The sequence below is a fragment of the Aphelocoma coerulescens genome, chromosome 1, assembly GCF_041296385.1.
Source record: "Aphelocoma coerulescens isolate FSJ_1873_10779 chromosome 1, UR_Acoe_1.0, whole genome shotgun sequence".
In the NCBI taxonomy this organism is placed as follows: domain Eukaryota; kingdom Metazoa; phylum Chordata; class Aves; order Passeriformes; family Corvidae; genus Aphelocoma; species Aphelocoma coerulescens.
In genome coordinates, this window is record NC_091013.1 from 28,727,302 (window position 1) to 28,741,760 (window position 14,459).

Below are 14,459 nucleotides of genomic sequence, written 5' to 3' on the forward strand. Positions count from 1 at the left end.
ACTGGCTGAAATACAGAACAGGTTAAGAAATGTGTTTTAATAGCAAAGAGGTACCAGGAAACAGGTCCATCTTGCAGTTTTCATTAAAGCTTTGAATGGACTTAATTATCACAGAAACAAGAAACACAGAGCTCATTAGACACTGTCTCATATCAAAACTGTTCTCTGCAGTTGCAGATGATTTCTTTTTAAGCCACACAAATTCCAAGACAAACGAATTCATTATTCACCCTATTTCACCTTGCTAAAGTAACACCAGGACTACCACCCAAGGATAAATCCAGTACTCCATCATGACATAATACCTTTTTTATTACAATATCCAAAAAACTGAGTATGCAAGATTTTGAGATCTCATGATCCCTTCTTCAATCTCAGGAATGTGCCATCTAAAGACTGTATATTTAAACCATAAAGGAGTTTAAATGTAAAGAAAAGAGAAAAATGCATTTTCTTCATAAACATTCTGTGTGTCTCTTCCTACCAACCACACCATCCTCTGTAAAACCCGAAGATTTCCTTCTGTAAAGCAAATATATATATAGTGTTGGTAGCCCGCCCCACCCTGTCCCAAGATCAGTTTTTATTAATCTTCTGTATTAGTGTCAACAATCAGCTACAGATACATATTACTTTGAGAATTAAATACATAATCATTTAATTCAAACAAGCAGAAGGGCAAGAGGAAAAAGCATTATGTGGATGGCACATTTGGTTGTAGATTACCAAAACATTCAGCCTTTACAATTCAATTATTCTTTCTCTAGTAATCAACTTTCAAATAAAATTTCTCTTTGTTGCAATTACAGACCAAAATACACTAGTTTTCTTTTACTACAATCTTACCATAGTAGTTTAAGAAGTACTATTACAAAATGTTTTGAATTAGTGTACTCTTTACAAAGAGTCAGAGAGGCAATGTAATAGCAGAGTACAGTGTAAAGAGTGCTTCTAGGAACTAGGAGATTTTGTATTATCCTACTCGGTAAGCGATATAGCTACAGAACTCACAGCCACAACTGTTATGTCTACGCTCTCTCACTCAAGCAGCTGCAGCTTCAGTGCATTCAAACTGTGCCCGATGTCTCTGAACGGAGAGTTCTGCCTGCATGAGCAGTCTGAACAGATTAACACTGGTTTGAATTGAAAACGCCCCTCCTTGATCTGAGCTAACTATGTAAACGTACACAGGAGAGGGGCGTTTTGAACTCTGCCGGGAAGGTGAGTGCTCGCCATGGCCACCCAAGGGAAACTCTCAACCTGAAGAGAGGTGGTCAGAGGTTAACAAAACTGGAACACAAAAAGATGCAAACAAAAAAAAAAAAAGGACAAACAGCAACTGACAGAGCAAACACTTTAGAAAGAGCCTATTCCTTAAGCCTGCTTCAGATATTGCTCTGCTCTATAAAAGTGAATTTAGGACCTAAGGCTTGTAAGTTGTAAGAGGCCCAGGTGGCCAAGTCCATCTTCAATGTCACTGAAGTGCTTTCACAAGATATAGCTTTTCCCCGTGTTCACTGGTGAAGATGGGAGCCTTTTTGTAGTGTTCCACCAACTCATCCATAGTATTAAAGCGTCGCTGCCCAATACAATAGACATTGTCCACGAGCTGCACCTTGAAATGTTTGTTCTTCCCCGACGCCTTTAGAGATACTGAGAAGTCACTGGGCTGTTGAGAAGAATTCAAAAAGAAAAAGAAAATTACATAAAAGTGAACAAAATGAAGGCATAATTTTTGGTTTCAGGAACAAACTGTGTCATACAGTTGACAGTAATTTACATAAGTCTTTGTTCCACAGCTCAGTGCTTTAGCTACTTAAGAAACCCAATAGCCTATTATTCAATAAATAATTGCCATCGTTATTAACGTGTGCAGTTAAGTCAGTTAAGTAAAAGCTCCCCAGATGCACAGTCTGAAGTTGCCAATTACATGACTAAATTGCAAATATTATCTTAGTTACTCAATCTAGAAGCACAAGAATGTCAAGGAGAAGGGAAAATTTTTTATCATGCATGTCTTCCTCACTAGAGTGCCCTGGAGAAATATCATTAGACTGCAATACTGCTTGTGCAAGATGAAAATTCCCCATATCGTGACCACTAGAGGGCCGTTCTTGCTTTGCATTGCAAAAGACAAAAACACATGCACCTTTTATCTTCATTATCACATGTATGGGGAATAATTTCTCCCATTGAGTACACTTTCTTTGTAAAAAAATATAAAGTTATAGAAGAAAAACACAGGACAAATCTCACCATCACACCACCACCCACAAAAGACAAAATTTATGCACCAATTAAGTTATTCAGGATTTAACAATTTCTAATGATAAATCTCTTCATCCTGGCCATCAGTTGCTTTAACAAGGAGAGTGCTGTCATCCAAACAGCCAGAATGAGACCATTCCACTTTCTTCACCACATGCTGCCACAGGAGAGTGGAAAGGATACAATGTCCCTTGCTTCCAGCTGAACTCTGTCTCCAGCCACCTACTGCTGCTAGCTGGCCACAGAGATGGTGCAGAAGCCTGGGCAATAAGGATTTAATGTGCTGCTATGCCTCAAGCACTGACGACCATTCAAGCAGGCAAGCTAGAAAAGGATGTGGCTGGAAAGGGGGGATATGCAGAGGTAAGGCAGCACCTTTCTGGGACTAATTTTCCTGTTCTGGTCCATGAAGACCACACAACACAAAACAGTGCAGGCATGGGAATGGGGTCAAGGAGCAGGCAAGTCCAGTAGAGGGGGATCAAGACCACCAAAAGGCCCTCAAAGCTCCCCCCATTTTCATGAAGTCCAGAAGACTACACACACCAATTCATTTACATGACAAGCAAGAAACCTAATCCCAGGGAGGGGAAAACTTACCTATAAGAAGGTAGCCCCAAAACGCCTTGGATGTGTCCCCCAGGCCCTCGATACCCTGTTGGCTGGATTGATCCTGGATCCAGGACTGCGGATCTCTTTTCCTCTGCAATATGATCTTTCACTTTCTCTTTCTTCCCTCTTTTATTATTCCTCTCACTATTAGAGAATGGGGGCAAAACATGAATTTCTATGCCAAGTGTGTAGTTTGCTAATAAAACTCCATGAGCTTCTTTTGGACCCTTCTGGTTTTTGCCATTCTTTGATGAATCTTGGGTGCTCCCTTCCATGTAGGAGTGGGATGTGACAGATGGGAGCATGGGTTTGCCCTGTGAGAGCTGTATGGAGGTAAGTGTCACCAGCCAGCAGGAAAATGAATATTAAAAAGCACACACTGGAGTTTGTAACAAGCACTTAATGGAGTTAAGTAATGCCTGGTGCTAGTCTGGAGGTCCTGCTGCAGCATCTCAGCCCACTGAAGGCTTGGCTTCAAGCACAAACTGCTGAAGGCACGTGCCAGGCTTTTGACACAACCTTCCTGTGTCCCTTGGTCCTTTCCCCACCTTGCTGCTTCGGCTGGGCCAGCACTGCAAACCTGAGCTTGTCCAGGCTAAACAAAACCCACCAGCTGGTTAACAGCCCTGCCTTAGGAACAACCCTGAGCATAGCAGAAGACCAAATGGAGGGGTCAGGAGCCCTCACAAGTTACTGCTGTCACCAGACTTCAGGTCATGAAACCACACCCTCAGAGTCCTCTACACTGCATTTGCGAGGGGTCAAATACACACTGAGTGCATACCCAAATAGGCTGGAGGACAGCATTTTCTCAGACAGGCTGTCTTTATTCCTGAAATAAAGTGTCTCTACCCACACATCCCTCATGTCCTGCCTATCCCAAAATCTCAGCTCTTGCATCTTCCCCTCACCTGTTTTAGCACTAATGCTTTCTCTGTCTTCCTTCTGACTCCATGCACCCTGCCCACAGCAAACAAAGCTCCTGCCATGCCTGTTGATCTGGCTCTGGTCCAACTCCTCAGACTCACAGCTTGGCTTTGGGCAGCAGCTCTTCCCCTTTTGTACTGCTAAAGGCAGCAGCAACCTCCCCACACCCCTGGCCCAACCCTCTTCTACTTGAAGCCACTACATTCCAGATCAACAGGCATCACTTCTTTAAAAATTATTTTATGTAACACCGACAGGATAATTACTTGTTCCATCTACAATCCAGTGTCACCGGGCCTTGACCGGGTCAGTACAGGCTCCATCAGGAAGGCTTCCTCTGGCATTGAGCAGCCACTGGCTCAAAATACATGGAACACTCTCTGTGACTGCCAGGAGGGGACTGGGAAGGGTGGGGGAAAGTGTCGGAAAGAAATGTGCATAAGAACATATCTTTGGGATTTCCAATGCTCCACCCAAGATACATTTTGTGCCTTGTCATCCATCCCTAACTCCAAGTACGAAAACTGCTATTTTAAGCCAGCTCTCTCTGATACTAAGCCCCTGCCTCAGGAGCATCACAAAGAAGGCTGCACAGAACTCAGTGACACTGAGACTGGCTTTTTTTCAGCACTTACCCCACTGGGTTAAAGCTAACCTGGCTGTACAAACACTTTGGTGTGGTTAAGGCTCTGAATGCAGCGTGGACAAACCCTCCAGCAGCCACAGCCACAGAAGCCTGGGACCTGGTTCCAGTGGTATCTCCACAGTTCCAAGCTGCAGCCATGGAACAGTAACAAAGCACAGGCCCACACAAACGAAGCTCTGCAGAAGCTTTGGGACCCTGGGCTCACAGAGGAGAAATTTAGGGCATGGGCTCTGGGCAGTGTGCTGATTGCTGTGCCCTGAACACAGGCAGGTCTGTAGGGTCTCACCAAAGACAGACTGAGGCAGCAAGTACAGATTAGCTGGTTAGGATTCAAAAAACAGTATCAAATCTTGCTAAGTTCTGCTGCTTCCATGGATGATGCCTACACTAAACAAAAACCACTAACCAGAAGGCCCTCAATTAAAACAGAAGAACTTACAAATGGGAAGTTCATAATCTGAACTAAACAGATTTGTTTTAGGAACAGGAAACAATATTATGGCAAAAGTTTAAGTGAAATAATCACTTTGCTCTCAAAAAAGTTTTAATGTTTTCTGACAAAGTAGAGTTGTTTTTAGCCTGTCAAAATTATGAGCTTTCAAAGCTCCTTGTTATCTGTTGAGAATCATTATTTCTAGACCATTAAGGATGTGCTAATGACATGCAGAGAGATGCTGGACCGCTGACCTACTGTCCTATGACCCAGACACTGGCCAGACTTCTATCTCTGTGAAGTGATCCACACAATACATTAAATACTCTTTCTGCCATTTTAATTATAACCTTAGTGAATTAACATTTCTCATGAACTATTGTCTATTCTCCACAGCCCTGGAACTTGCTAGTTAGATTGATACATAAGTAGAAGACATTATCATATTTTCTGCAGAATATATTACAAAGTTTATTCTTTTCATTATCTGATTTAATTAAAATAAAATGTAAAAAGCGGAAAGGCTGATCTAACTCTTTTGAGAGTCATCATCCGGTGCAAAGAGATGGAAGAGCTCAAACAGCTGTTGCAAAATTCTGAAACCCTTTATTGGTCTCAGAGTAGTAACTTCTACAGGATTCAAGAATGAACAGCAAAAGCAATTGGACTTGGTTTTGTTTTTATTTCAGTTCCTTCCTGCCCTACCAAAAATGCAAATTCATTAAAAATACTATTTAAAGAAAAATCTAAATAAACTATTGCTCTTAACACTACCATTTTAAAGTCTGCTGGATCAATGCAGTTTGAATTGGTTCCCTGCTGTCCTCCTTGGATTTGCTCCAAGGCTGTTTATTTTATTTACTGTTTAAGCTATTTTGTTCTAACTGCTGGCCAATTTTTCTTTCTTCTCCTTCTTAAATTAATTGCTACATTTGGATGTTTACACACTAACTTTTCCAGGAATAAAAGACTCACATACACCAAAAAAAGGCACATCAGAAGTAAGCTTTAATCCCTTAAGTTATTGAAGAGTTGATGATTCTGCAACAGAGTTACAGAGCATAGCTTTGTGGCAGGGACCCTATGAGTATTTCTGCACCATCATAATAGGAAAGACCTAGACCTGAAAAACCTAACCTGAAGTGAAATCAATCCCTAAACCAGAAAATTAAATATTAGCTCTAATGTATCTACAGTCCAGGTGTAGTACTACTTTGAATTGTTTTCCTTTCTTTTAACACCTGCTTATATGTAGAGATGGTCATAAGCTAGCTGGTGCCTACAGCACGTGGAAAACAAAAGGTAGGAAGCTGTATCTTCAATTTTATTTCTTTGGTGAGGAACTGAACTATCTTAAAAAAAGAAACCCAAAACAATTGAAAACTATTACAAAAACAAGTGATAAAGCAATACAAGGAAAAACAGGTGAAATGGGAAAAAGAGAGTTTCCTCTTACAATCTCCATTTGAGAATGAAATGATAATTGTAATTTATTAATGGCAAGGTTGTGAAAAACAGCTCCCTCTGAGAGCCTTTTACTGATCCTGTAACTTATTTCAATTTTTCCCTTTCAATCCACTTCCATTTGCCGATGCCCTTTCTCAAAGAAAGATATTCTCATGCACTCATTCTTCAAACTATTCCTGACCCTTTGAGCTCCCATCAGTGAGCCTGTCCTGGGGCTCCCCAACTCCTTCCACTTCCATACCCAAGTTTTCCCTCACTTCTCCTCTTATTTAATCACCTAGCCAAAAAACTCCCAAGTCATGGCTCAAAGATCTGAGGTCAGGCTGGAAAGAGCCATCTGGGGGAGTTAATTCCTTTTCTACCCCTTCTATTTCATTTGGATATAACCAAATACCATTCTCCTCTCTATGTAATGTTCATGTTCCAAAATCAGTATTACACAGGTTAGAAATAAGAATTGGTTCCATCAATCTTCAAGTATAGCGCTAATAAGATTTCTGTTCTTCCATTTAAAATAAACCACTAGAATATTTCCTTATTCCTATTTTCAAAGAAAAACTGTTCTCCTCATGTCTGCAGTACTTGTCAACCACCACATGTCACAGAACATGACCAATGTTCAGTTTTTAAACAGCTGCCACATATCACTGCTTCTATCAAGCAGCTGCAGGATTAAAACCCCAGGAAAACACAGGACACTCTGAATGCTATAGAATTGGCATATCAAAAAACATACAAATTCTCAACCTCTACTTCCTCCCTCTATTGTCATTATTTCTGGACAACAGAAAAGCTAAATATGATCTCAAAAAACTGACAAATCCAGTCACACCTCCAATCCTCAATATCATTTTAATACATCTACAATCATCAGTATCATCTTTAAACTATACCCGGCAACTCTGTTTAGGATGGGTTACTGTAATTTGAATGTTGCGATGCTACCAGCAGAAGGTAGACATTACTTCCTAATGAATAACTGCCCCTGAAATCATCCAAAAATTTGCATAGCTCAGACTCTCAGAGTCTGAGAAAAATAACACCTTCTCTGCTTCATGAAAAGACCTTATAGGACTATGAAGCACTGGTGTTTGCCTGATCACCAGTTTTGCACCCACCTGCAGAGCAGTGCAAGGGGCCCGCCGAGTTCTGACAGAAGCTCCCTTTGAAGTTTAAGCGTGTCTGCAGCAACAGCTCTGCTCAGAAGCTGGAGGTGACACACTACTGCTTCCTGTTAGCTACAGCACTAGTGAGCACACTTGTTTTCTGGTGTGAATCTGAACAAAACAACACTCTCCCACCCAAATTTGCTTCTCTAAATCTGAGATCTTCAAAGCACGACGATCACCCACCCAACCAAGACCACCAGTATCAGCCAAGACCTGTTTGTCTTGGGTTAGGAGCTACACAAAGAGAGCAAAAATCTGACCACTGAAGAGCCTGCAATCCAAAAAGTGACTCTACAGAGACTGCATATGTTAAATCTACATTTTTTTGTTCAGGAGTGCTACTTGAATGAGACAAACATCAGGTTTCATTAACCTGGCAGCCTGCAACAGAAAGAACAAATCAAGCAGTATTTCTTACTAGGCACATGCCCAGTTCTTTTAGATCTCCAAAACTAAGGTGACATTACCTAGCTGTAACAGAGTTGGCAAAAATGTTATCAGTAGGTAACTGTGCCTGTTACATAAACTATGGGCTTAAATGGTTCAAACAAGTTTATGGTTCCAATAATAGTATTTCGTAATTAATGAAGATAATCAGGCTCCTAGCTACCTTACGGAGTTCATCTCAGGTTATTCTCCACTACGGCAGCATCCTGTAGATCTAAGTGTTTCTGAGCAGAATATTTTTGGCTAAAGGAATCTAGCTGTTAGACAAACACCTGGTAAATTAAACCTAGAGAAATATTGTAAAATCTTGCAACTACTAACACCTGAAATGGAAAAACATTACAGTCTCATCAAGTGACTACAGAATAATACAAACCTTCATCTATCCAAGGAGAGCTTTTCATAGCTCAGTAACAGGAACAAAACTGAAATCTAAGTAAAACTTTTATAAAGACGAATTTTTGTAACTATGGTGATGGAACGCTACAGAAAACTCTAAAACAGGTCAAAAATCAGGCACAGAATTAGCAGTATGACTCACAGTTTTATATATGGGCCTTTCTATAAAGGAATAACCCCTGCATCCACAGCTTTAATAGGTAACACCACAATGTAAAGGGAAGTGCTGGTCTGCTGGTCAGATGAGCAAACCAGAGAGCTAACTTGGCTCTGCTCACTCTGTTCTCTCTAATCAAGATCTTCTGCTCAGATTGTGCAGACACTCCTGGTGACTTTCAGCCACAGCATGAACAACCTCTGTAGTCATACATGTGAAATACAGCAACTGTCAGAAATTTATGAGATATTGATAAACTCTTTCTTTGTTCCATACATAATAAGTTCGAAATAGATATTTTATGATCCTTTTCTCAATGCTATCAATTTATGCCCATTCGCTTATTATATCACCTGTGGCACTTCAGGGAAAAAACTAGCAATCCCCAGCAGCTTATAATTCACATACATAAACACACCATTAGCATGGAATGATACATAAGGATTGGGGCAGATGAAAGTTTGAGATGCAGTAAATTATTTCTTTAAACCTAATAAAAACTAGAACTCTCATGTAGTACTAATACAAAGGAGGCATTTACATGCATAACTACGGTTTTCTAATTGCTAAAAAAAGTCTCAAGTACAGGGTTTGCAAGACCAGATAAAGAGTACAAAAAGAAGGAAAAAAGGTAAGTTCCTCAATTCAGCGCTTTTTTTTTCCTGTGGGTGTGCAAAAAACTTGCTGTGATATGAACTGAATAAATTTTCTATTACCTCACTACGTGTTAGATGCTGGAAATAGTTTGAAGACCACATGCGAAATGAATCTTTTTGTACTCCAAAGCAATGATTTCTCCAGCAACAATGCAGGCAGAAAAGTTTGAAACTGCTCTGAATACAAGGACTTAGCGTTATGATGTCACATTACATTAAAAGGTTACTGTGTTCTGTCAAGGCAATTTGTTTACTCCAGAGATAGAGGCAGACTCTTAAGAGCAAAAAACCCAAGCCATAGCATAGTGGTCACTGGGACATGTCATGCACTGAGAAATGGGTGAGCATTTTTGTATTTTAAGTAATGTATCAATTTTTGAACTCTCCTTCTGGCACTTTCCCAAGAGATGAAAGGAAATTGATAGCTATAGTCTCAGGATAAATCACAATGTAGCCTCTAGATCTGAAAGTGAGCTTCTACCTGTGGGACAGACATGCCAAGAATCCACCACATCCAGTATGCCCCTGTCAGAAAGCATGTTGATAGAAAAATAATGTCAAAAAAAAAAAGGAAGTAGTGTAATTTAATGATTACCATAAACCTCCAGTGGCTTTCTACATTTCAGAAGACTGTGTGTCCCACATCAGTCTTTTCTTCTGTTGACTAAACAAACTTGATTCCTCTCAGCCTCATCAGTCATGATTTCTAAATTCCTATTTTATTTCCTGTCTTCCTCTGGTTTATTTTTATTTAATCTGTTTTTTTTTCCTGTTCTCCTGTGGTTTATTTGCATTTGCCTTTGTTTAGTGATTACAATTAAGCAGAAATAGGAATTCAATGACACACAGCTTCAAAGAAAGGGTAGTTTGATAGCTATCATGTTTTTTGCAGAGCAAATTCATTAAGGAGAGGTGCCTGAAATTTAATCAGACAATACTGTCTTCAGATAAAAATATCTGGGACTGTTACAAAATCGTGCTTTGTCCATTTTGTCAATGTTATATATGATGTAAGATTCAAATCTGTCACCTTTTCAAAATCACAGTCAAGGGATAATTAAATTTTAGTGCTTTAACTATGAATTCTCTGGCCTCAGCATACATGAAAGTCCTTTCAGCTGAATTTTAAATCTGAACTTCTGGAATTACATAAACCATAATCAGCATTACTCAGATCCCTCAGATGTCATCAAGGCTCAATTTACAAGGCATATGAGCTGCTGACTTGACCCTTTCTGTCGTATATTATAACTACTAGATTATTAACAACTAGATACAATAATAACTTTACCTTATTACAATCTAAATGATCTAAGTAGATCAAAAATAGATTAAAAAGGGATTTTAACTAATAAAAAAACTATGTAATTATTCAACTAAAAGCAGAACAGAACTGACCAATGTAAAGATTCTATTTGAAATTAGTTTTAAGATCAAATCAATGACCAAATATTCAATCAACTAGAATTATTTTATCTTGTAGTGCTTTAAATTTGAGGATTGCATAAGAAACACATGAAAAGCCAAATGGAAACTTGAAATATTTACCTGCTTGTCCATTAGTTAAAGAACCCCTGGATAATACAGACCACAGCTGTTAAATTTCAGTGTAAATGTCACTGCATTTCACTAACAGATCAATTTGCACAAGCAGGGAGGGTATTGGCTGGTAGCGCTGACGCCCTGCTCGCTTCTTTACGGGTGAAAAGACAGGGAACCTGTTAAGTGCTGTGCTTGCTAACCCATGCACGGGGGGTTACAAACCTGCAGGCTGAGCACCACTTACCGAAGATTCACTATCTCTAACAAGGAAATCTCCTTCCACTCCCCTTTCGTTCAGGGCACATTCCGCTTGGTGCCGGGTAACGTTCCCATAATACCACTCTCTTCCAGCAAACCGTCCTGTAGAAGATGGTCCCGTGTAGCTTATCTGAGGCGGATGGGAAGTGTTCATGGTAGGACCATCACTAATGATTACTACATAGTTTTTAGGAACCAGACCGATTTGACCTCTGGAATTTTTACATTTCCACCATTCTGGGTCATTTTCTGGCTTTTCAATGACTTCCATCGTTTCCCCTTTTTCAAAATTGAGCTCTTCTTCTGTGACCGAGCTGAATGGGTACAGTGTCTGAACAATGTGGAGTACTTTGGTGCCCTGGCCGTTACTCATGGAAGCGCCTTTCCTTAGGCTGAGAAAGCTGGGTGAATCTGCAGTTGCCTCCTCAACCTCCTCTACCACATAGTTCGAAGGGAACCAGCCGATCTGTCCATTGTAGCTACCTCTCCACCAGCCGTCGCTGCACTTCTCCATGACAATCACTCGGGACCCTTTAACGAGGGACAGCTCATCCTCCCTCTCAGCGACATAGGCAAATTTCACGTAGGCGGGAATGTTAAGATCGTAAATCCGGTCGGCGCTGCTGCCGTTGGAAGGGTATTCTGCGTCTGTGCTGGGAGTGGGGGAGGCGTCTCTCGCACTCGTCTTTCTCTTGGTTTTTCCCAAGCCTGTTAAAGACAGAAATGTAAAGTGGTCACTTGGAATGCATGTCCCCAGACTGCAAACATTGGATTTGGTGACATACTGTACCCTCACTTCAACAACACTGCTAAATGAAGATCTCTCCTGTAACACTACATAGTCAGGAAATAGCAACACCTTTTAGAGATTCTTGTTAACATCCAGCTGATGCACCATTAGGCAAGGAGCAATTTGTGTTATGATGACTTCTATTCTCTTCTCAGAAGTACCAGAGTTTAAACACACTTAACACAGTGATTTCTCACTAGGAGAACAGCTAATCACTGAAACATTTCTGAGCTTGCTGTTATGTATCTTTAAATTCCAGCCAAATCACCATGCCTTTTAATTTTAGAGATGACTTCAATTTGGCTCAAACAAAAAGTGAAAGAAAATCTACAAAAATTAATGAGCAAATAAAAGCAATATTTTCTCTGCAGATTGTTTTGCTCTCTTTGCTCTGGCAGTACCCAGGCAGGTACAGCTGCAATTCCTTCCAACTGCAACACCCCATCCAAAATCCACAATTCTTTCACCTACATTTCATCACATACTGTAACAGCAGAAACCTGATAATGAGGAAGAGCATTTGCATATGTTTCCCTATAATCTGTAAATTCTGATGTCCTGTCATGGCTTTAATTATAGTGTGAAGTACAACATACAGAAGAAACAACAACAACAACATTGAACACATCACTTTTTTTACTTAATTAGAGGAACCATACTAATGTCTGTTTACATACAGAAAAACTGCACAACACACGTGGTGCACTTTTCAAACTTTTGCAGCAACCCCTGCTTAAGCTTATATATAAGCAAAATAATGATGCGAACAAGTAGCCCTCTCTTGTGACATTAAAAGTTCTGAAAACAAAAGATGACATCTCAGTATAGCACAACCCAACAATACCCAAAATGTCATGCAAGGGACAGAAAGCAAAACCATCACAGAAAGAGGAGCATTTGTACTTTTCTCCATACTCCTAGAGCCTGGCTGGCAGATGAGAGATTTAGTTGAGACAACAGAGCACACATGCTGATTATGGAATACTTAATGGAAGGAAAAGAAATAAAAGTACTTTTTTTTGTTTCTTCTAATAATCTCAAATAAGGAGATGTATGCTATTCTGTTTTTAACGATTTGGGCCTATTCAATCCAGCCACTCCACTGCCAAGAAGTGTGTTTTAATATATTTAACATAAGTATATGTACTTGCATATACAATGGGGATCTTCAGCAAAGCTGTTTTTTCAGCACAAAACTTCATGCTTATTTCACATAGTCATCTGTACAGCACAGACTAACAGTGCACACATAACCGTGCAGGGATCACTGTCTAGAAGGGTTAAATACATTATTTAATACATGGCCTTATGGTCTCAGAATATGGCAGAAAATTCTGATGATCCTAAAGTGTTTCCTGACCTTCCCCAGCAGTGCCTTGTTTCCTGCTGGAACCTGCTACATCTTAATGTAATCCTAACTACATCATTTCAGCCGAGAGCCTGTGGCTGCACTTTCAGGCAAAATGAGGGAGGGCAGCTTATTGTACTAGGGGAGACAATCACAGGAAAAGAGTGTCCGAGCGAGCACTAATCAGAAGCTGGTCAGGGTCTGATCTCTGCCAAGACTGGAAATTTTCATCAGTTTAGAGATCATTTTTAACCAAAAAGACAAGGATGTCTCGGAACTAATGAGCGTTAAATTACAATGATATAAACAAACACAGCTTAAGGGCCATTCTGTTAAGAAAGGGGGGAAATTACTTGTTGTAACTTCATGGAAAGCAAGCAACTGTATTTCAATAGATTCACTCTACATAAAGCTCTCAACTGAGATTGAACCTTCCAGATTAAAAATTCAGGCTTCTATCTGCACACTATGAAGATACGCAGTACACTTCTTGGAATTACAGCGGAAGAACTAATAAAAAAAGCAGATGATGAAATAGCTGGCCTAACGAGTTGAAACTCAGAGCACAGAGATAATGGTGAGAAACAGGGATGTAATGTGCGAAGAAAATGCCATAAACTGAATTCTCTAGAGAAAAAATTGTTGACAAACAGGTAAAACCCCAAAATTTCTCAAAAAACCCCACTGAAATCTGATAAAGGTATCTAAATATTTAGGGAAAAGTTATCATTCAAGCACTTTCTTTCATTTGGAGTTTCGTAAATTCCCTCTTTTTCCAAAAACCTTCCAATGGTACATCTGACATTTCAAATGTTGCTTCCTATCCTCCTCATTAAACACAAATCATTACAAATGAGGGAAAATTTAAGAAAAAAAAAGAAACATAAAGCTTTTATCAATAAAGACAACTGGAGTTCTTTAGTTTAAGCTTAACATTTCATGTGAACAAACTTTTTAAGGCTGACAGCGTGGTAATGATTAACCTTTTGCAACAGCAGCAATGTGCACCAAAGACTTTCCAGTTGGTTTGACCAAAGGAACAAACTATACAGAGACCCATCTGCAGTCAGGCACAGTGAAGGGCACGCACATTATCTAACAATCATTTTTTATGTGAGGTTGCAACATTCATAACTGCGTCCATGACTGAAGAGGAAACAAGTTGTTCCAAGAGCAGAATGCAGAAAATCTGTTCCTGTTTTTCTCCTTATACCTCCTGCTGAGCTATTCCTCCTCTGCCTCCCCCATCTCCTGCAGCATTCACAAAAAGTCCCCCTACTGTATGACAGCTTTCACATCCCCAGGTCCTTCTCATTTCTCTAGCTCCCATCTCCAAAATG

At 40.0% G+C, this 14,459-nt stretch overlaps 1 protein-coding gene across 2 annotated transcripts in view; it reads right to left on the bottom strand.

The window, feature by feature from the left end:
* Positions 1-294: 294 nt before the first annotated feature.
* Positions 295-14,459, bottom strand: part of NCK2 (NCK adaptor protein 2) — an 86,590-nt gene continuing 72,425 nt past the window's right edge. For both annotated transcript variants that reach the window (XM_069005115.1, XM_069005123.1), the window contains exons 4-5: positions 10,968-11,689; positions 295-1,669 (exon numbers count right to left, since the gene is read on the bottom strand). In XM_069005115.1, coding sequence (XP_068861216.1) covers positions 1,475-1,669; positions 10,968-11,689 — 917 coding nt within the window. In that variant the 3' untranslated portion in view covers positions 295-1,474. The remainder of the gene's footprint in view (positions 1,670-10,967; positions 11,690-14,459) is intronic.